Source organism: Aquarana catesbeiana, linkage group LG06 (assembly GCF_042186555.1).
Source record: "Aquarana catesbeiana isolate 2022-GZ linkage group LG06, ASM4218655v1, whole genome shotgun sequence".
NCBI classification, from domain to species: Eukaryota; Metazoa; Chordata; class Amphibia; order Anura; family Ranidae; genus Aquarana; species Aquarana catesbeiana.
Window position 1 is genome coordinate 45,680,579 of NC_133329.1, and position 23,498 is coordinate 45,704,076.

Consider the following 23,498-nt stretch of genomic DNA (forward strand, 5'->3'; position numbering starts at 1 on the left):
CCCCCCCCTCTCTCCCCTCTCTCTCCCTGTTCCCCTCTCTCCCTCCCCCCCTCTCTCTCTCTCTCCCTGTCCCCCCTCTCTATCTCCCTGTCACCCCCCTCTCTCTCTCCCTGCCCCACTGTCTCTCTCTTCCTGTCCCCCCTCTCTCTCCCCTCTCTCTCCCTGTCCCCCTCTCTCTCTCCCTGTCCCCCCACTCTCTCCCTGTCACCCTCTCTCTCCCTGTCCCCTCTCTCTCTCTCCCTGTCCCCTCTCTCTCTCTCTCTCTCTCTCCCCCCCTCTCTCTCTCCCTGTCCCCCCTCTTTCTCTCCCCCCTCTCTCCCCCCCCCTCTCTCTCCCTGTCCCTCCCCCTCTCTTTCTCTCCCCCTTTCTCTCTCTCTCTCTCTCTCTCTCTCCCTGTCCCCCTCTCTCTCTCCCTCTCCCCCCTCTCCCTCTCTCTCTCTCCCTCCCTCTCTCTCACTGTCCCCCCTCTTTCTCTCCCTGCCCCCCCTCTTTCTCTCCCTGTCCCCCCTCTGTCTCTCCCTGTCCCCCTGTCTCTCCCTGTCCCCCTCTGTCTCTCCCTGTCCCCCTCTGTCTCTCCCTGTCCCCCTCTCTCTCCCTGTCCCCCCTCTCTCTCTCTCTCTCTCCCTGCCCCCTCTCTCTCTCTCGTTTTCCCCTGCCCCCCCTCTCTCTCTCTGTCCCCCCCTCTCTCTCTCTCCCTGCCCCCCCTCTCTCCCTGTTCCCCCTCTCTCTCCCTCCCTCTCTCTGGGTGAAGTCCAGGGCCAAATTTTTGTCCTAGTCCAGCCCTGGTTTTTTGAAACTATCGATTCTCCCCGCTGAGACCACCACCTGTGGAAGAGAATTCCACATCCTTGCCGCTCTAATGCTGTGTACACACACACGGTCGGATTTTCCGATGGAAAATGTTCTATGGGAGCTTGTTTCGGAAATTCCAACCGTGGTGTAGGCTCCATCGGACATTTTCCATCGGAGTTTCCGACAAACAAAATTTGAGATCTGGATCTCAAATTTTCCGACAACAAAATCCGTTGTAAATCCCGATCGTGTGTACACAATTCCGACACACAAAATTCCATGCAAATTCCATCTCTCTCTCTCTCTCTCTCTCTCTCTCTCTCTCTCTCTCCCTGTCCCCCTCTCTCTCTTTCTCTCTCTCCCTGTCCCCCTCTCTCTCTTTCTCTTGTTCCCTCCCCTCTCTCTCTCTCTCCCTCCCCTCTCTCTCTGTCCCCCCCTCTCTCTCTCCCTGTCCCCCCCCTCTCTCTCTCCCTGTCCCCCGTCTCTCTCTCTCTCCCTGTCCCCCCTCTCTCTCTCCCTGTCCCCCCTCTCTCTCTCCCTGCCCCCCCCCTCTCTCTCTCTCTCTCTCTCTCTCTCTCTCTCTCTCTCTCTCTCTCCCTGTCCCCCTCTCTCTCTTTCTCTCTTTCCCTGTCCTCTCTCTCTCCCCCTCCCCTCTCTCTCTCTCTGTCCCCCCTCTCCCCCTCTCTCTCCCTGTTCCCCCCCCTCTCTCCCTGTACTCCCCTCTCTCTCTCCCCCTGCCCCCCCTCTCTCCCTGCCCCCCTCTCTCTCTCTCTCTCTCCCTCCCACCCTCCCTGTCCCCCTCTCTCTCTCCCCTCTCTCTCCCTTTCCCCTCACTCTCTCCCTGTCCCCCTCTTTCTCTCCCTGTCCCCCTCTTTCTCTCCCTGTCCCCCTCTTTCTCTCCCTGTCCCCCTCTTTCTCTCCTTGTCCCCCTCTTTCTCTCCCTGTCCCCCCTCTCTCTCCCCTCTCTCTCTCTCTCTCTCTCTCTCCCCCCTCTCTCTCTCCCTGTCCCCCCTCTCTCTCCCCCTTTCTCTCTTTCTCTCTCCCTCCCTGCCCCCTCTTTCTCCCTCCCTGCCCCCTCTCTCTCCCTGTCCCCCCTCTCCTCTCTCTCTCTCTCTCTCTCTCTCCCTGTCCCCCCCTCTCTCTCTCCCTGTCCCCCCTCTCCCCCCTCTCCCTCTCTCTCTCTCCCTGTCACCCTCTCTCTCCCTCCCTCTCTCTCCCTGTCCCCCCTCTCTCTCTCCCTGTCCCCCCTCTCTCTCTCTCCCTGTCCCCCTCTCTCTCTCCCTGCTCCCCCTCTCTCTCCCTGCCCCCCTCTCTCTCTCCCTGCCCCCCTCTCTCTCTCCCTGTCCCCCTCTCTCTTCCTGTCCCCCCCCTCTCTCTCTTTCCCCCTGCCCCCCCTCTCTCTCTCTCTTTTTCCCCTGCCCCCCTCTCTCTCTCTCTCTCTCTCTGTCCCCCCTCTCTCTCTCTCTCTCCCTGCCCCCTCTCTCTCCCTGTTCCCCCTCTCTCCCTCCCTCTCTCTCTCTCCCTGCCCCCCTCTCTCCCCCCCTCTCTCCCTCCCCCTCTTTCTCTCCTGTCCCCCTCTTTCTCTCCCTGTCCCCCTCTTTCTCTCCCTGTCCCCCTCTTTCTCTCCCTGTCCCCCTCTTTCTCTCCCTGTCCCCCTCTTTCTCTCCCTGCCCTCCCTCTCTTTCTCTCCCTGTCCCCCCTCTCTTTCTCTCCCTGTCCCCCCTCTCTCTCTCTCCCTGTCCCCTCTCTCTCTTTCTCCCTGCCCCCCTCCCTCTCTCCCTGTCCCCCTCTCTCTCTCCCTGTGTCCCCCTCTCTCTCTCCCTGTGTCCCCCTCTCTCTCTCCCTGTCTCCCCCTCTCTCTCTCCCTGTCCCCCCCTCTCTCTCTCTCCCTGCCCCCCTCTCTCTCCCCCCCCTCTCTCTCCCCCCCTCTCTCTCTCCCTCTCTCTCTCTCTCTTGCCCTCTTTCTCTCCCTGTCCCTCTCTCTCCCTGTCTCCCCTCTCTCTCCCCCTCTCTCTCCCCCTCTCTCTCCCCCTCTCTCTCCCCCTCTCTCTCCCTCCTCTCTCTCCCTCCTCTCTCTCCCTCTCTCTCCCCCCACTCTCTCTTCCTGTCCCCCACTCTCTTCCTGCCCCCCCTCTTTCTCTCCTCTCTCTCCCCCTCTCTCTCTCTTCCTGTCCCCCCTCTCTCTCTCTCCCCTCTCTCTCCCTGTTCCCCTCTCTCCCCCCCTCTCTCTCTCTCTCCCTGTCCCCCCTCTCTCTCTCCCTGTCACCCCCCTCTCTCTCTCCCTGCCCCACTGTCTCTCTCTTCCTGTCCCCCCTCTCTCTCCCCTCTCTCTCCCTGTCCCCCCTCTCTCTCCCTGTCCCCCCACTCTCTCCCTGTCCCCTCTCTCTCTCTCCCTGTCCCCCCCTCTCTCTCTCCCCCCCCCCTCTCTCTCCCTGTCCCCCCCTCTTTCTCTCCCCCCTCTCTCTCCCCTCTCTCTCTCCCTGTCCCTCCCCCTCTCTTTCTCTCCCCCTCTCTCTCTCTCTCTCTCTCTCTCTCTCTCCCTGTCCCTCTCTCTCTCCCTCCCTCTCTCTCACTGTCCCCCCTCTTTCTCTCCCTGTCCCCCCTCTTTCTCTCCCTGTCCCCCCTCTTTCTCTCCCTGTCCCCCCTTTTTCTCTCCCTGTCCCCCCTCTGTCTCTCCCTGTCCCCCTCTGTCTCTCCCTGTCCCCCTCTCTCTCCCTGTCCCCCCCTCTCTCTCTCTCTCTCTCTCTCTCCCTGCCCCTCTCTCTCTCTCGTTTTCCCCTGCCCCCCTCTCTCTCTCTGTCCCCCCTCTCTCTCTCTCCCTCTCTCCCTGCCCCCTCTCTCTCCCTGTCCCCCCTCTCTCTCCCTCCCTCTCTCTGGGTGAAGTCCAGGGCCAAATTTTTGTCCTAGTCCAGCCCTGGTTTTTTGAAACTATCGATTCTCCCCGCTGAGACCACCACCTGTGGAAGAGAATTCCACATCCTTGCCGCTCTAATGCTGTGTACACACGGTCGGATTTTCCGATGGAAAATGTTCTATGGGAGCTTGTTTCGGAAATTCCAACCGTGGTGTAGGCTCCATCGGACATTTTCCATCGGAGTTTCCGACAAACAAAATTTGAGATCTGGATCTCAAATTTTCCGACAACAAAATCCGTTGTAAATCCCGATCGTGTGTACACAATTCCGACACACAAAATTCCATGCAAATTCCATCTCTCTCTCTCTCTCTCTCTCTCTCTCTCTCTCTCTCTCTCTCTCTCTCTCCCTGTCCCCCTCTCTCTCTTTCTCTCTCTCCCTGTCCCCCTCTCTCTCTTTCTCTCGTTCCCTCCCCTCTCTCTCTCTCCCTCCCCTCTCTCTCTGTCCCCCCTCTCCCCCCTCTCTCTCCCTGTCCCCCCCTCTCTCTCTCCCTGTCCCCCCTCTCTCTCTCTCCCTGTCCCCCCTCTCTCTCTCTCCCTGTCCCCCCTCTCTCTCTCTCCCTGTCCCCCCCTCTCTCTCTCTCTCTCTCTCTCTCCCCCCCTGTCCCCCTCTCTCTCTTTCTCTCTTTCCCTGTCCTCTCTCTCTCTCCCCCCTCCCCCCTCTCTCTCTCTGTCCCCCCTCTCCCCCTCTCTCTCCCTGTACTCCCCTCTCTCTCTCCCCCTGCCCCCCCTCTCTCCCTGCCCCCCTCTCTCTCTCCCTCTCACCCTCCCTGTCACCCTCTCTCTCTCTCTTTCTTCCTGTCACCCTCATTCTCTCCCTCCCCCCTCTCTCTCTCCCTCCCCCCCTCTCCCCCCCCCCTCTCTCTCTCTCTCTCTCTCTCTCTCTCTCTCTCTCCCTGTCCCCCCTCTCTTTCTCTCTCCCTGTCCCCCTCTCTCCCCCTATCTCTCTCTCTCCCCCTATCTCTCTCTCCCCCTGTCCCCCCCTCTCTCCCTCCCTGCCCCCACTCTCTCTCTCTCCCTGTCCCCTCTCTATCTCCCTGTCCCCCTCTCTCTCCTTGTCCCTCTCTCTCCTTGTCCTTCTCTCTCTCTCTCTCTCCCTGTCCCCCCCCTCTCTCCCTGTCCCCCTCTCTCTTCCCCTGTCCCCCCCTCTCTCTCTCCCTGTCCCCCTCCCTCCCCCTCTATCTCCCTGTCCCCCCTCTCTCTCCCTCCCTCTCTCTCTCTCCCTGTCCCCCTCTTTCTCTCCCTGTCCCACCTCTCTCTCTCTCCCTGTCCCCCCTCTCTCTCTCTTCCTGTCCCCCCTCTCCCCCCCCTCCCTCTCTCTCTCTCTCTCCCTGTCCCTCTCTCCCCCCTGTTTTTATTGCCAGCACCAGCCATTCACCCAACAAATTACCCCCACTGCTGAATTCCCCGTCAACCCTGAGACTACATTCCCCCCCTGTCCTTGGCAAAATTGTCCCTGAATGGCAGTCTGGAAGTGTGGTCACCCTACCGGGGGGCAAGGTGTCAATTTTCCTTCAGGTCGCTCTGATGCCCCATACAAAGGCCGCACCACTTCCCTCAGATCCATCCCAAACTCAATAAGTATCCACATCCACATACTGGTTATGTGCATGTTTTCAAAATTAAAGTGGGCCGCTCTGGGTGAAGTCCAGGGCCAAATTTTTGTCCTAGTCCAGCCCTGGTTTTTTGAAACTATTGATTCTCCCCGCTGAGACCACCACCTGTGGAAGAGAATTCCACATCCTTGCCGCTCTAATGCTGTGTACACACGGTCGGATTTTCCGATGGAAAATGTTCTATGGGAGCTTGTTTCGGAAATTCCGACCGTGTGTAGGCTCCATCGGACATTTTCCATCGGAGTTTCCGACAAACAAAATTTGAGATCTGGATCTCAAATTTTCCGACAACAAAATCCGTGGTAAATTCCGATCGTGTGTACACAATTCCGACACACAAAATTCGATGCAAATTCCATCTCTCTCTCTCTCTATCTCTCTCCCTGTGCCCCTCTCCCTCTTTCTCTCTTTCCCTGTCCTCTCTCTTTCTCCCTCCCCTCTCTCTCTGTCCCCCCCTCTCCCCCTCTCTCTCCCTCTCCCCCCTCTCTCTCCCTCTCCCCCCTCTCTCTCCCTCTCCCCCCTCTCTCTCCCTCTCCCCCCTCTCTCTCCCTCTCCCCCCTCTCTCTCCCTCTCCCCCCTCTCTCTCCCTCTCTCTCTCTCTCTCTCTCTCTCTCTCTCCCTGTCCCCCTCTCTCTCTCCCTGTCCCCCTCTCTCTCCCTGCCCCCTCTCTCTCCCTCTCTCTCTCTCCCTCCCTCTTTCTCTTTTTCTCTTTCCCTGTCCTCTCTCTCTCTCTCTCTCTCTCTCTCTCTCTCTCTCCCTCCCCTCTCTTTCTCTGTCCCCCCTCTCTCTCCCTGTCCCCCCCTCTCTCTCTCTCTCTCAATGCCCCCCCTCTCTCTCTCTCCCTGCCCCCCCCTCTCTCTCTCTCTCTCTCTCTCTCTCCCCCCCTCCCTCCCTGTCGCCCTCCCTCTCTCCCTGTCCCCCTCCCTCCCTGTCGCCCTCTCTCTCTCTCTCTCCCTGTCCCCCTCACTCCCTGTCGCCCTCTCTCTCTCTCCCTGTCCCCCTCTCTCTCTCCCCCCTTTCTCTCTTTCTCTCTCCCTGTCCCCTCTCTCTCTCCCTGTCCCCCCCTCTCTCTCTCCCTGTCCCCCCCCTCTCTCTCTCTCTCTCCCTGTCCCCCTCTCTTTCTCTCTCTCCCTGTCCCCCCTCTCTTTCTCTCTCTCCCTGTCCCCCTCCCCCCCTCTATCTCTCTCCCTGTCCCTCTCCCCCCCTCTCTCTCTCTCTCTCTCTCTCTCTCTCTCTCTCCCCCCCTTTCTCTCTCCCTGTCCCCCCTCTCCCTCCCTGTCCCCACACTCTCTCCCTGTCCCCCCTCTTTCTCTCCCTGTCCCCCCTCCCCCCTCTCTCTCTCTCTCTCTCTCTCCCCCTTTCTCTCTCCCCCTTTCTCTCTTTCTCTCTCCCTGCCCCCCCTCTCCCTCCCTGTCCCCTCTCCCTCCCTGTCCCAACTCTCTCTCTCTCCCTGTCCCCCCCTCTCTCTCTCTCTCTCTCTCTCCCTGTCCCCCCTCTCTCGCTCTCTTCCTGCTCTCCCTCTCTCCCTCTCCCTCCCCTCTCTCTCCCTCCCCCTCTTTCTCTCCCTGTCCCCCTTTTTCTCTCCCTGTCCCCCCTCTCTCTCCCCCCTCTCTCTCTCTCTCCCTGTCTCTCCCCCCCTCTCTCTCTCTCTCTCCCTCCCTGTCCCCCCTCTCTCCCCCTGCCCCCCCCTCTCTCTCTCTCTCTCTCTCTCTCTCTCCTTGTCCCTCCTCTCTCCTTGTCCTCCTCCTCTCTCTCTCTCCCTGTCCCCCTCTCTCTCTTTCTCTTTCCCTGTCCCCCCTCTCTCTCTCTCTCTCTCTCTCTCTCTCTCTCTCTCCCTGCCTCTCTCTCTCCCTGCCTCTCTCTCTCTCTCTCTCTTCCTGTCCCCCCCTCTCTCTCCCTGCCCCCCTCTCTCTCTCCCTGTCCCCCTCTCTATCTCTCTCTCTCTGCCCCCCTTCTCTCTCTCTCTGCCCTCTCTCTGGCAGCAGACGATGTATCATGTGACACACTGCATGTGGTGGCAAGTGACACGCAGCATCTGGGGGCAGGCGATAGTGGAAAATGACACATTGCATCTGGTGCTGTGTACACACGGTCGGACATTTTCCATCGGAGTTTCCGACAAACAAAATTTGAGATCTGGATCTCAAATTTTCCGACAACAAAATCCGTTGTAAATTTCGATCGGGTGTACACAATTCCGACACACAAAATTCCATGCATGCTCGGAATCAAGCAGAAGAGCCGCACTGGCTTTTGAACTTCATTTTTCTCGGCTCGTCGTACGTGTTGTACGTCACTGCGTTCTTGACATTTGGAATTTCCAACAAGATTTGTGTGTTTGGGCCAACATCCGTCGGAAAAAATCCATGGATTTTGTTGTCATTATGTGTGATCGTGTGTAAGAGGCATTACAGTAAAAAACCTTATTTGTAGTTTAAGGCTAAACCTCTTCTAATCTTGTTAAACTCCCTTCCGTGAAAAAGTTTTCTCCCTATTGTGGGGTCACCAGTATGGTATTTATAAATTGAAATCATATCCCCTCTCAAGCGTCTCTTCTCCAGAGAGAATAAGTTCAGTGCTCGCAACCTTTCCTCATAACTAAGATCCTCCAGACCCTTTATTAGCTTTGTTGCCCTTCTTTGTACTTGCTGTATATGATCGGACTATCGCAGCTCTCATGGAGTCTAACAATGAAAAATTCAGTGAACTCTCGGACTTTGACATGGCTTGGTGCAATTGTTGATCATGGGTTAACAATCTCATAGTTACTGCTTCCTTGCGTAACAAAATACCATTGTACACCCCTTCATCCCACAAACATACAATATCTCAAAAAAGTAAGTACACCCCTCACATTTCTGTAAATATTTTATTCTATCTTTTCATGTGACAACACTGAAGAAATGACACTTTACTACAATGTAAAGTAGTGAGTGTACAGCTTGTATAACAGTGTAAATTTGCTGTACCCTCAAAATAACTCAACACACAGCCATTAATGTCTAAACCACTGGCAACAAAAGTGAGTACACCCCTAAGTGAAAATGTCCAAATTCGGCCCAAGGTGTCAATATTTTATGTGGCCACCATTATTTTCCAGCACTGCCCTAAAGGTGAAGTCCAGTCTGAGCTTTTTAGGCTGGGCTTCTCCTAAGGGTCACAGGAGTGTAATTCGTTTTGCACTCCTGTGACACGTTTTCAGTGGAGAGAGCGGTTTGAAGTCCACTCTCTGCTGACGTCACTGCAATCAGCTGAGGCAGCACATCATCACATTGCAGCAACTGAATGCTTTTAGGCATATAGACGTAGTGAAGACGTCAAACCAAGCATCAGAATGTGGAAGAAAGTGGATTTAAAGTGATTTGTAAACCCTGTTACACCACTTTTACCTACAGGTAAGCCTATAACAAGGCTTACCTGTAGGTACCGTGAATACCTCCTAAATTCCCTGTTGATGTCAGAGGAGAATGGGTCAGACTGGTTTGAGATGATAGAAAGGCAACAGTAACTCAAATAACCACTCGTTACATCCATGGTATGCAGAATACATCTCTGAACGCACAACACATCGAACCTTGAAGCAGATGGGCTACAGCAGCAGATGACCACACCGGGTTCCACTCCTGTCAGCTAAGAACAGAAGTGTGAGGATACAATTCTCACAGGCTCACCAAAACTGAACAATAGAAGATTGCAAAAACGTTACCTGGTCTGATGAGTCTGGATTTCAGCTGTGACATTCAGATGGTGGGGTCAGAATTTGGTGTAAACAAATGAAAGCATGGATCCATCCTGCCTTGTATTACCGGTTCAGGCTGGTGGTGGTGGTGTAATGGTGTGGGGGATATTTTCTTGGCACACTTGGGGCCCCTTAGTACCAACTGAGCATCATTTAAACACCACCACCGCCTACCTGAGTATTGTTGCTGACCATGTGTGTATCAAGTGTAGCTACACTTGATAAAGGAGCGCGCATGTGCCGTACAGACCCTGCGCATGCTCAGAAACGCGTTGTGTTTTTTCTCCTCATTGACAACATTGCCAGCAGCTTCCTGGGCTGCCGCTCCGTCCTCCCGCAGAGACAGGCTGTGTACCGTCCTGGCCTCCCCGCCAGACTGCGTCGTGTTTGGAGGCATCCCTGGGGAATCACTGACTGTTCCCTTCCCCCTCTTCTATCAGGAATCACATCTGTCTGTTCTATATACCGCTCCTAAATGTAAGTTGATACTTGTTTTTATATTGGTGAATAAATGATTTTACTTAGTGGCGCTCCTCTCTCTCTTTTTTCACTCACTCTTACTTGGTCAAACTCCCTCCTGGAGCTTACTTGCTCAGCTGCGTGCTGATTGGTTGTGGGCCACATCTGCCTCCTGCAGACACACGCTCAGACTCCTAGAGACTGTCTGCCTCTCTTTCATGGAGCCTTCTCCACCTGAAAGCCCTCCCGACTCCTACACCAGGCCACCTGCCTGTGGGGTGGAGCTGTTCCTAAGACCCCTTTCACACTGGAGCGTTTTGCAGGCACTATAGCGTTAAAAATAGCGCCTGCAAACCGCCCTAAAACAGCGGCTCCATTCACACAGGGGCGGTGCGCTGGCAGGACGTCAGAAAAAGTCCTGCCAGCAGCTTCTTTGGAGCGGTGAACTCACCGCTCCTTCGCATTGAAATCAATGGGTCAGTGCTGTGATACCGCCGGCAAAACGCCACTCCAGCGCCCCGCTAGTGGCCAAATAGTGCCGCTAAAACGGCAGTAAAGCGGAGCTAAAAATAGCGCTGCTTTACCACTGACGCCGGTGGTGGCACAGTGTGAAAGGGGTCTAAGTGTGAGCCCTGAGGGGAATAAAAACCCAGCCCATAGGTGTGCAATCATCATGCATGTCTGCAAAAACCAGGCTGAGGCCGGGTTCACACTGGTGCGACACGACAGCCGTCCTACTTTGGATCCGACTTTAAACTGCGTCATGAAGCCAGCATGCGTCCGACTTTCAATGAATGGGGATCCGACTTGGATCCCCGCCAATACCCGGCACTGTGTTTGGTATGAATCTTGAGGGGGAACTCCACACCAAATTTTAAATAAAAAACTGGCATGGGTTCCCCCTCCAAGAGCATACCGGGCCCTTGGGTCTGGTATGGACCCCAAGGGGAACCCCCCTACGCCGAAAAAACAGCTTGGGCGTCCCCCCAAATCCATACCAGACCCTTATCCGAGCACGTACCTCATACTCATTCACATAGGGTGGGGGGCCGGGATCTGGGGGCCCTCTTATTAAAGGGGGCTCCCGGATTCTGATAAGCCCCCCGCCCGCAGACCCCGAAAACCAATGGCCAGGGTTGTCAGGAAGAGGCCCTTGTCCTCATCAACATGGGGACAAAGTGCTTTGGGGTGGGGGGGCCCGCAGGGTGCCCCCCTGCCCCAAAGCACCCCCCCATGTTGAGGGCATGCGGCCTGGTACGGTCCAGGAGGGGGGGTGCTGACTCGTCCCCACCCCCATTCCTGACCAGCTGGGCTGCGTGCTCGGATAAGGGTCTGGTATGGATTTTGGGGGAGACCCCCACGCCGTTTTTTTTGGCGTAGGGGGTTCCCCTTAAGGTCCATACCAGACCCAAGGGCCTGGTATGCTCTTGGAGGGGGAACCCATGCCGGTTTTTAATTTAAAATTTGGCGCGGAGTTCCCCCTCAAGATCATCTGAGCACAAGTCGCATGCCGAAGTCGGATCATGCGAGATGGCAATCTGACTTTGATCCGACTTCAATGATAGTCAATGGGCTGAAGTAGGATCAAAGTCAGACCAAAGTAATACAGGGAGCATTTCTAAAGTCGGAACTACTTGTGTCGGACCAGTTGAGAAGGCTCCCATAGGGAAACATTGAATTTCACATGTCATGCGACATGAGCTCCATAGGCGTGCGCACAGGGTGTGCCAGGTGTGCCTGGGCACACCCTAATTGCCTTGTGTGGTGCATATTCCCCCCCTGTTTAGACCACTGATATTTCATCCCCCAAAAAAATGTTACAAAAGAAAATAATTTTTTGGAAAAGAAAATAAACAAAATTACACTGTCCACTTCCCTACTGACACCATCAGTACATATACACATGCATATGTATTTGAGCTTTGGGGTGCACACCCTAATGCAAGAGGCTGCGCACACCTATGATGAGCTCCCAATGTCGGAGCGTTTGTCGGACCAGTGTGAACCCGGCCTGAAGGTGCTAATACACACTTTGAAATTGTCGCAATTCATTCTTCATGGAGACTGGTTTACTTTTTTATTTTTTTATGTATAGACATAATAAAAGAATATTTTACTCTTTATATAATCTATGTAGTTTATTTGTGTTGTGTCCCCTAGAGGTACAGCGTTTTCTTCCTCCCGCTATGGGGTAGGTTTTTATTTGATACTACATTTTTTGGTATAGTACCTCTCAGAGTTTATTATTATTCATCTTTTGATTCAAAGGATTCCACCACAATTGGAAATTCAAAAATATATGATTGAGGCTCGGTTTACACTAGTGCGGGCCATGCGTTCCAGTTGCGGGTATCGCATCGACACCCACAATCACCCGCAGTCAAATTGCACTGCTCTTGTGAGACGCACGGGACTGCTATTCAGAATGAATGGCACCTCCATGCATCTCAGCCTGCAGTGCGATCGTGGGTGCCGAAACCACATGGTCAAAAAGATCATGTGGTTTCCTTGTGGCCATGTTTTTAAAAAGGTGCATGCACCTTTTTTGTGCAGTTCACTTGGCCTAGCAGCTCAATTCAAGTGGCACTGATAAGCACTCATAGATGGGCACTGATAGGTGGGCACTGATGGGCACTGATAGGTGGGCATGGATGGGCACTAATGGACACTAATGGGTGGCATTGCTGGGCATCACTGTTTTTTATTGTGCCACAGAAGTGCCAGTCAGTGCCCATTTGTAGGCACTGATTGATTGGCATATGTTGGGCATCAATTTTCATGTGGCCATCCACATGTTAGGAGCTTTCCTGGTGGTCCTGGCGGCTTCCCTGGTGGTCCAGTGTGGGCATCCGACGGGGGGGCTTCGCTGATAAACAATAGCGCAGACCCCCCTGTCAGGAGAGCCGCCGATCGGCTCTCCTCTACTCCCGTCTGTCAGACGTGAGTGAGGAAAAGCCGATCACCGGCTCTTCCAGTTTACATCGTGACCAGCTGTGATTGGACACGGCTGATCACGTGGTAAAGAGCCTCCACCGGCTGTTATCCTGCAGAACGTCATATGACGCCCAGTAGGATAACTGAACCACCGTCCGGCCGTTATTCTGCTATAGGCCAGGCAGGAAATGGTTTAAAGTGATTCTAAAGTCCGAATGCCCCACAGCAAGCAGCTTGCTATGGTGGCACTCATACAGACTAGCTCCTGAGCTGGGCTGTGTGTGTCTATTGCTCAGCTTCACCCCCCACTCCTTCCTCACTGAATTTGAATGACAGGAATAGGAACCTATAGCTCCCGCTGGGGTCTGTTAGTCTCTGTGTGAAGAGGGAGAGAAAACTGAAGTTGGGCACAGCACTTATCTGAGTCCTGGATTGAGACAGGAAAGTGTTTAGAGGGGGAGGGGGCACAGCAAGTCCTAAAACATTTTTTTTACCTTAAAGGAGTTGTAAAGGCAGAAGGTGCATTCTATGCATGAAGATAAAAAGCCTTCTGTGTGCATGAGCCTCCCCAGCACCCCCTAATACTTACCTGAGCCCCATCTCTATCCAGTGATGTCCACAAATGTCTCGGCTGTCCGAGACTCTCCCTCCTGCTTGGCTAAAACACAGCAGTCAGTCCACCAATCAGGACAGAGAGGGGGTGGGGCTGGGCTGCAGCACCATGTCTGAATGGACACACTGAGCACTGACTCAGCTCTGGTGCCCCCATAACAAGCTGCTTGCTGTGGGGGCACTCATCACGAGGGAGGGGCCAGGAACAGCAAAGAGGGACCCGAGAAGAGGAGGATCCGGGCTGCTCTCTGCAAAACCAACTGCACAGAGGAGGTAAGTATAACATGTTTGTAAAGTCTCGTTTTTTTTCAATAAAAATAACAATCACTTTAGAGCAGGGAATGTATTAAGGTAAAAAACATTTTAGCTTTAGAACCACTTTAAATATGATGCATATTTTGAAACGACATTATGAAATGGAAAGTTCTAGACTTGATAAGGAGATTAAGGAATTGTCTAACAAATGACCAGCTTTTCAAGTCAAGGAAATATACTGTATATCAAGAAAAATGATGAGATGAAATCCTCTGAAAAAAACATAGAAAGGATATTATTCAGAAAAATAAAAGAAAAAGCTGGACACACCTTCAAGACAAACAAACCAAAACAACATATAAAAGACGAGGTTTAGGTGAAGATGGAAATTTATCAGAGGCATCTTCCTCATCTTCTTTTGTCATTTTCCCCATGCAGGTTATGGGATTTCACATTGGTCTCAATCAATTCATGATGTCAGATCGATGCGGTGGAAGGGTGCTGGATACAGCGGTACACAATCACAAGGTGATGGTAATTCTACTTTTTAACACATGGAATTCAGAGGCAAATAGAAAGGGCACATCTCCACTTAGGTATAATACAGAAAGTATAGATTTATGTGGTCAATCGGGAGGTTAGGAAGTTGGTGGCACCCTAAGGGATGGATGTCAAGATTTGGATACACACATTTGTCATTATAAAAATATATAAATCTTGTGAGCTACTCTATCAGCGTCAGGTATAAAGTAACCTAGCGTCAGGTGTGGTATAATAATTCCTTTGAAACAAAGTGCAAATTCACAGCTGCTAAGCATTGATCACAATCCCATAATCTGTGAAAACATATATACAAAAAACAAAAAAATGCAGCGCTGTGTGATACTGAACCTTACAAAAGCATAGATAATGCCATACACAATGAAAATCAATACTGCTAAAAAATGTAACTATGAACATAAAAAAAAATATATTGTGTAACAAGCAAGCTCACAGTGAAAGAAAGTTAGTATTATTCCTTAACCACTTGCCGACCGCCTAATGCAGATATACTGTGGCAGAATGGCACGGGCAGGCAAAATCACGTATCTGGTACGTGATCTTCCTCCTGCAGCAGAGGAAGTGATGTCATCTCTCCTCAGGTCGGTATTTTCCGTTCCGGCGCAGAAGAGAGAAGACATCTGAGTAAGTGCACCAACACAACACATACAGTAAAACACACTAGGCACACTTTACACCCCCCATCACCCCCGATCACCCCCTGATCACCGCCTAATCCCCCCCCCCATCACAGTGACACCAAGCTGTTTTTTTTTCCGATTACTGCATTGGTGTCCGTTTGTGACAGCTAGTGTGGAAGGGCAGTTAGTGTTAGGCCCCCTTTAGGTCTAGGGTACCCCCCTAACCCCCCCAATAAAGTTTTAACCCCTTGATCACCCCCGCCAGTGTCACTAAGGGATCGTTTTTCTGATCGATGTATTAGTGTCACTGGTGACGCTAGTTAGGGAGGTAAATATATAGGTTCGCCGTTAGCGTTTTATAGCGTCAGGGACCCCCATATACTACCTAATAAAGGTTTTAACCCCTTGATTGCCCCCTAGTTAACCCTTTCACCATTGATCACCGTATAACTGTTACGGGTGATGCTGTTTAGTTAGTTTATTTTTTATAGTGTCAGGGCACCGGCCGTTTATTACCGAATAAAGGTTTAGCCCCCTGATCGCCCGGCGGTGATATAAGTTAGGTTTTAGGGTCAGATAGGGTCTGCGTCGCCCCAGGCAGCGTCCGGTTAGTGCCAGTAGCGCTAACACCCACGCACGCACCATACACCTCCCTTAGTGGTATAGTATCTGAACGGATCAATATCTGATCCGATCAGATCTATACTAGCGTCCCCAGCAGTTTAGGGTTCCCAAAAATGCAGTGTTAGCGGGATCAGCCCAGATACCTGCTAGCACCTGTGTTTTGCCCCTCCGCCCGGCCCAGCCCAGCCCAGCCCAGCCCACCCAAGTGCAGTATCGATCGATCACTGTCACTTACAAAACACTAAACACATAACTGCAGCGTTTGCAGAGTCAGGCCTGATCCCTGCGACCGCTAACAGTTTTTTTGGTAGCGTTTTGGTGAACTGGCAAGCACCAGCGGCCTAGTACACCCCGGTCGTAGTCAAACCAGCACTGCAGTAACACTTGGTGACGTGGCGAGTCCCATAAGTGCAGTTCAAGCTGGTGAGGTGGCAAGCACAAGTAGTGTCCCGCTGCCACCAAGAAGAAGACAAACACAGGCCCGTCGTGCCCATAATGCCCTTCCTGCTGCATTCGCCAATCCTAATAATTGGGAACCCACCGCTTCTGCAGCGCCCGTACTTCCCCTATTCACATCCCCAACCAAATGCAGTCGGCTACATGAGAGGCATTTTCTTTATGTCCTCCTGAGTACCCCTACCCAACGAACCCCCCCAAAAAAGATGTTGTGTCTGCAGCAAGGGCGGATATAGGCGTGACACCCTATATTATCCCTCCTGTCCTGACAATCTTGGTCTTTGCATTGGTGAATGTTTTTGAACGCTACCATACACTAGTTGAGTATTAGTGTACAGCATTGCACAGACTAGGCACACTACCACAGGGTCTCCCAAGATGCCATCACATTTTGAGAGACCCGAACCTGGAACCGGTTACAGTTATAAAAGTTAGTGTTACAAAAAAAGTGTAAAAAAAAATAAAATATATAGCATAAAAAAAATAATGGTTGTCGTCTTATTGTTCTCTCTCTCTTTATTCTCTCTCTATTGTTCTGCTCTTTTTTACTGTATTCTATTCTGCAATGTTTTATTGTTATTATGTTTTATCATGTTTGCTTTTCAGGTATGCAATTTTTTTATACTTTACGGTTTACTGTGTTTTATTGTCAACCATTTTTTTGTCTTCAGGTACACCATTCAGCTGCAGTGCGGATTTATTTATCTTGACAGCAACAGCGTTTGCTCCGACGGTACATAAAGCCGTGACTCCAGCGCTGTCAGAGCTGATATATGCCAAAGCATATGGGCAGCAGGGGCGGAGGAGCGATTTGCTCCTAACTTTTGGCGCGGATGCCCTCATGCTTCAGCATATATAAATGGTGCATGTATGCCCATCATTAGAAGTTGGTGGATGAAGGGAGGTATTCTAATGGTGGGCATACCCACCGATCAATCTCTTTTTTTTCGTTCAGCCCACAGGCTGCATGAAAAAAAGATTACAATATATGCCCAACAAGGACATTGCTGGACTTTGAGTGGTTATACCAGAATGATGCCTGCAGGTTTAGGTATCATTCTTTTCAGCCAGCAGTCGGCTTTCATGTAAAAGCAATCCTAGCGGCTAATTAGCATCTAGACTGCTTTTACAAGCAGTGGGAGGGAATGTCCCCCCCTCCCACCGTCTTCCATGTTTTTCTCTTGCTCGCCTGTCCCAACAGGGAACCTGAGAATGCACCCGGTGATTTGGCCAGCTGACCATAGAGCTGATCAGAGACCAGAATGGCTTCAATCATCTCTATGGCCTAAGAAACCAGAAGCTACGAGCATTTCATGACTTAGATTTCGCCGGATGTAAACGGCGCCATTGGAAAATTGGGAAAGCATTTATCACACTGATCTTGGTGTGGTCAGATGCTTTGAGGGCAGATAGAGAGATCTAGGGTCTAATAAACGCCATTTTTTTCAAAAAAGAGTACCTGTCACTACCTATTGCTATCATAGGGGATATTTACATTCCCTGAGATAACAATAAAAATGCTAAAAAAAAAAAAAAAAAAAAATGAAAGGAACAGTTTAAAAATAAGATAAAAAAGCAAAAAAAAAAAATAAAGAAAAAAAAAGCACCCCTGCCCCCCCCTGCTCTCGCACTTAGGCGAACGCAAGCGTTGGTCTGGCGTCAAATGTAAACAGCAATTGCACCATGCATGTGAGGTATCACAGCGAAGGTCAGATCAAGGGCAGTAATTTTAGCAGTAGACCTCCCCTGTAAATCTAAAGTTGTAACCTGTAAAGGCTTTTAAAGGCTTTAAAAATGTATGTAGTTTGTCGCCACTACACGTTTGTGCTCAATTTTAAAGCATGTCATGTTTGGTATCCATGTACTCGGCCTAAGATCATCTTTTTTATTTCATCAAACATTTGGGCAATATAGTGTGTTTTAGTGCATTAAAATTTAAAAAAGTGTGTTTTTTCCCCAAAAATGCAATTGAAAAATTGCTGCGCAAATACTGTGTGAAAAAAAAAATGAAACACCCACCATTTTAATCTGTAGGGCCTTTGCTTTAAAAAAATATATAATGTTTGGGGGTTCAAAGTGATTTTCTTGCAAAAAAAAATAATTTTTTCATGTAAACAAATAGTGTCAGAAAGGACTTTGTCTTCAAGTGGTTAGAAGAGTGGGTGATGTGTGACATAAGCTTCTAAATGTTGTGCATAAAATGCCAGGACAGTTCAATACCCCCCCAAATGACCCCATTTTGGAAAGTAGACACCCCAAGATATTTTCTGAGAGGCATGTCGAGTCCATGGAATATTTTATATTGTGACACAAGTTGCGGGAAAGACAATTTTTTTTTTTTTTTTGCACAAAGTTGTCACTAAATGATATATTGCTCAAACATGCCATGGGAATATGTGAAATTACACCCCAAAATATATTCTGTTGCTTCTCCTGAGTACGGGGATACCACATGTGTGAGACTTTTTGGGAGCCTAGCCGCATACGAGACCTCAAAAACCAAGCACCGCCTTCAGGCTTTCTAAGGGTGTAAATTTTTGATTTCACTCCTCACTGCCTATCACAGTTTCGGAGGCCATGGAATGCCCAGATGGCACAACCCCCCCCCCCCCAAATGACCCCATTTTGGAAAGCAGACACCCCAAGCTATTTGCTGAGCGGTATAGTGAGTATTTTGCAGACCTCACTTTTTGTCACAAAGTTTTGAAAATTGAAAAAAGAAAAAAAAAAAATTTTCTTTTCTTTCTTCATTTTCAAAAACAAATGAGAGCTGCAAAAAACTCACCATGCCTCTCAGCAAATAGCTTGGGGTGTCTACTTTCCAAAATGGTATCATTTGGGGGGGTTTGTGCCATCTTGGCATTTTATGACTCTCAAAACTGTGATAGGTAGTGAGGAGTGAAATCAAAAATTTACGCCCTTAGAAATCCTGAAGGCGGTGATTGGTTTTCGGGGTCCCGTGCGCGGCTAGGCTCCCAAAAAATCCCCATACTCAGGAGAAGCAGCTGCATGTATTTTGGGGTGCAATTCCACATATGCCCATGGCCTGTATGAGCAATATATCATTTAGTGACAACTTTTTGTAATTTTTTTTTTTTTGTCATTATTCAATCATTTGGGCCAAAAAAAATAATATTCAATGGGCTCAACATGCCTCTCAGCAATTTCCTTGGGGTGTCTACTTTCCAAAATGGGGTCATTTGGAGGGGTTGTACTGCCCTGCCATTTTAGCACCTCAAGAAATGACATAGGCAGTCATAAACTAAAAGCTGTGTAAATTACAGAAAATGTACCCTAGTTTGTAGACGCTATTACTTTTGCGCAATCCAATAAATATACGCTTATTGACATTTTTTTTACCAAAGACATGTGGCTCAATACATTTTGGCCTAAATGTATGACTAAAATTGAGTTTATTGGATTTTTTTTATAACAAAAAGTATCTTTTTTTTTCAAAACTTTTCCGGTCTTTTTCCATTTATAGCGCAAAAAATAAAAACCGCAGAGGTGATCAAATACCATCAAAGGAAAGCTCTATTTGTGGGAACAAAAGGACGCAAATTTCGTTTGGGTACAGCATTGCATGACCGCGCAATTAGCAGTTAAAGCGACGCAGTGCCAAATTTTAAAAAGTGCTCTGGTCAGGAAGGGGGTAAATCCTTCCGGGGCTGAAGTGGTTAATATCAAGTGTCCAAAAAAAGAGAGAGATTTTTTCTCCCAATTTTCATCAATCCACAGAGACAAAAGTGCAAATTGGGGTATCCTGATCAGAAGAGGGTGACTTCACACACATGTGCTCCCCTCTCCCCTCCGTGTGAATGCGCTTACCTCCAACAGTGTGACCGCACACTTATGTTTGGTCCACATAAGCAGTTGAACCACTCCTGGGCTCTAAGTGAAACTGGCTCAGCAGAATCCCACAGGAAAATCCAGAGAAGTTGTCCTCAATTTAAAACAAGAAAGAGGCTGGATAGTGCATTATCGCTAGTTTAACAATGTATTTAGAAAACATAACATCAGGGAACTCACACATTTTAGGTGCTTCCAGCGCTTCAAACTATAAAAGCATTAAGCATAGGATTCCTCTCCAAACGACTTCCAAACTTGTATGTGCCAGCAGGTCACATACAAGTTTGGAAGTAGACACGTGATTAGCCCTGTGTCGTCACATGTAGGGGAGGGGGGGCCAGGACGGTGGAGGAGCTCGGATACATGCTTGTTTGTACAAGCTGCCGACACATACAACCCTCTTCTAATCAGGATTATCATCACTAGAGTCACCTTTTGGACAGTAATACGTATAATACCCCAATTTACACTTTTGTCTCTGTGGATTGATGAAAATTGGCAGAAAAAAAAATCTCTTTTTTTTTGGACACTTGATATGAACAATACTACATTTCTTTCAGTGTGAGCTTGCTTTTTACACAAAAAATTTTATGTTCATAGTTAAATTTTTTTTAGCAATATTGATTTTCATTGTTTATGGCACTATCTATGCATTTGTAAGGTTTAGTATCACACAGCGCTGCATTTTTTTTTGTTTTTTGTACACATTTGTCATTCACAGATTAATTTGGGAGCTGTGTCTAAGATAAATCTTACATCTTTTTTAGGAAAGCATAACCCACAACATCAGAGACATCGAAATGGAAAGCACATTGGTGAGGGAGGGGGTCAGGCATGGATCAGTTTGTGATCAAGGCAACCTAGCCACAGAAAATGATTTTGAGATTATTAAAATTTGGGAGTCCATTTTTTATTCACCTCTGTATTCTTTTCCCAGCATGGGGAGGGTGGAGTTTTGTTTATGGTTCCCAGCCACTTGTTCATCTTGTCACTGTGTGATCAGTCTGTTTCATGTGTACCTTATGTATTTCATATATCTTGGTGGTTTTGACACATGTATTATTTATTATATATATATATATATATATATATATATATATATATGTGTAGCGCTGGGATTTTTGCAATCTAATGCTATGCAATAATGTAATGCTATTAGATTAGTGTTTGGCTCCCTCTATTGGCCAGAGCATCTCTGTGAAATGAGACTTTGTTTACACATCATAACATGCTGTAAAGCATATGCAGGAAGTGACTTAAAGTTTTTATATGGAAAAGACTTACCCACAGTGCCTCACTTACCTACTCATGAGGCCAAGGGCAAGGGAAGGAACTGCATGCTGGGTAGTGAAATAAAAGGCCCAGCGCAGCCATGCTATTTCTCTTCTTCCCGGGATGTGAGACCTGCCTACAGGGACCTGTGTGGGAGTGTGAGGAACAGCGCGGCCTGTTTGGCGTGGAATGGAGTTGATACCACCGGAGAGGTGTCAGACACAGTGTGCTGGAACCGCGTGTGATCGTCGGAGGAACCAGGAAGCCCGAGGGAGCTCAACGGCAGCCATCGTTCATCTGACGGAGCAGTGCAGTGTGCCGGAGCCCATTCCGAAGCGGGACTGAGATCACAGAGACGGAGCAGTGTAACGGTCCGGACCTGGTGGGGTGAGAGGGCTGTTGCCCAACGTCTAAATAACACTTAAACACAGTACAGACTAGCTCAGTGTTGCTGAGGCCTGCTGTGTTACGGATCGGCTTCATTCAGATAGACTGAGTTTAACCAGGCCTAAAAGCCTGTGCTCTACTAGGTATTGACTGGCGGTCCAGTTGTATTTCTCACAAGAAGAAAGTTACAAGCGTGTCACCTAATTGAGGTTACTGTTATCTACCACCTTATATTACTTTGCCATCTGCTCACTACTGGAATACAAATACTGCAGTATAATATTGGCTAGCTGAAGAAAGAAGACAAGAGGCTATACCATTCATTGTAAGGCCTTGTGCTTCCATTACAGCTTTAGGGGCTGCATCACACCACAGGGGAGCACTTGAGCACTTATACTGTACTGTATTGTTCTCCTAGCACTAGATAGTGAGCTGTCAAGTTGGGTGTGTGTTTGCGTGGTCGCTCTGGAAGTGGGAACGTGCCCAGTGTCCAGGTCTTACCACCCTGAGCATCAGTCCCACTTGGAGGCGCGCCCGCATGCATCATTCAGGTAACCTTTGAGTGATAATTATTTACGTGTACCCAGTTTATTATTGTTCTAAATCTGTGCACAAGAATTGTTGTTGTAATTACTGTTTTAGACCAGCCTTCGGTAAATTTACAGTCTGGTTAAAAATCAACTGGTGTAAGGCTAAGTTTATTCTCAAAGCAGGTGAAGCAACGGATAACCAGGTAACGATAGAGGTACAATATATGTATGTAGCGCTGGTAGATTTTTAATCTACCACTGATAGGTACATTTTGTGGGTTACTTGTTAGGTGAAGTTAGATTTGCCTCTGTTCCAGCTTGGCTGAGTTGCATGTAGTTCCACACTGTGCCGGTGGGGGTCGTTGTCACCATAGGCTGGTGTTGGAAAGGCAACGTGTTGAAGCGTATGAGTGCTCCTCTGTCCCGGAGGCAACTCGGTGGAGGTGGTTCTCCGAGTTGCATTCTGGGAGAGGGTATTTATGGGACAGACGTCATGTTTAGGGGTTCGTTTTCAGCCACCTGCTGGCCCTCCTGGCCAACAGGTATGCGTTAAGAGTACCACCTCGTGGTCCTCCGTTCCGGAAGCCCACGTCACTGTGGCGTGTGGGTGGGCCCAGAAGCCTGTCTGGGGCCTACCACAGCAGCAGAGGAATGGTCCTGAGCTGTCTATCCTGAGTGAAGAAGCTGGACAACCGAGGAGATTCCAGGGGAGGACCCATCATGGAAGGATTATGCGTAGTGCTGGTCTGGAGAGGGGCCTGGTGACTCAGTTGGAGGATGTATCCTGAAGTAATCTTACTGCATAGTACTGCCGAGTTGGCTTAAAGGTTCAAGTACTGTGTCTGACATTCATCGCAAACCAATACATCCTGTGGCAGAGGATCGTACGGGTTTTATTCCAAACAAGTCTGTGGCAGAGACTTTTGTCTGGCTGCGTACTGGCTGCTAGGCAAGTGAGAGAGGCCTATCCAGGCGGGCAAAGCTTGAATCCCACAAGGGGAGTGCATTCAACTACAAGTGTTCAATTCCAAAGAATGTTCTAAAGAATACTAGGGAAAGGTATTTGAGCTTCCCTGCAACTTTCCTTCTGCCTCTTTCCTGCTACTTCCTTTATTACTTGTTTATTAAAGCATTGGAAAATATACTCAAGTGTTTGGTGCTTATATCGTCCAGAGGTAAACTCAACGGGACCCTAGATCCGGTGACGGTGAAACAGAGGTATCGAGAGTGAAGGTAACAGCCCGCTTTAAACCAGCAGCTCCACGAGAGTTAGTGCTACATGTGGGGGCTCGGATTTGTTGGCCATCAGTTCTCGCAACCTGGAGAAGGGTTTCACTGGGAGTTTACGGTGAGAGCTGGACTTTGTCAATTTCTCAGGAGAAGAAGAGGTTAAAAGTTGCAGGACTTTATTTCTGACTGCGTAGGCGGCGGGCGCCAGTGAAAGCCCGGGAGCTACGTGATCAGAGGAACAAGTGGGAGGAGCCTAGCCTACTTGATACCGCGTGGGACGCGTGTGTGTGTGTGTTGGCGCCAGAGAAGAGGCCTCGTGATCGTGCTGAGAAGATCAGAGTGGGGCCATGTCTTTTTTGGTGATGCAACCAACTGTGGGGCCTAAGATGTTCACTACCAGCACCGCTGCGGGTGCTATGCTGACCGGAACCTTGCTTACAGATACCGGCATTCGTCTGAAACCGCAGGGGAGGTTTGTTCTTTATACAGTTGGAGATATTGAAGGACTGGGCATGCTTTGCCACAAGTGTGAAGGACTGGTCATACATCTCCGTCCATTTGTTCGCTGCTCGCAATGTGGAGAATATTTGGTTATGGTGGAGCAACCTACCATGTCGCCCCGTGCTTATCGTATGGACTGGGCTACAG

General features: G+C 49.9%; 1 protein-coding gene across 1 annotated transcript in view; it reads left to right on the forward strand.

The window, feature by feature from the left end:
• The window catches only part of LOC141148367 (uncharacterized), a 636,575-nt gene that overhangs the window by 133,399 nt on the left and 479,678 nt on the right, over nt 1-23,498 (forward strand). Inside the window, exon 3 of the mRNA XM_073635776.1 lies at nt 13,760-13,849. Coding sequence (XP_073491877.1) covers nt 13,760-13,849 — 90 coding nt within the window. The remainder of the gene's footprint in view (nt 1-13,759; nt 13,850-23,498) is intronic.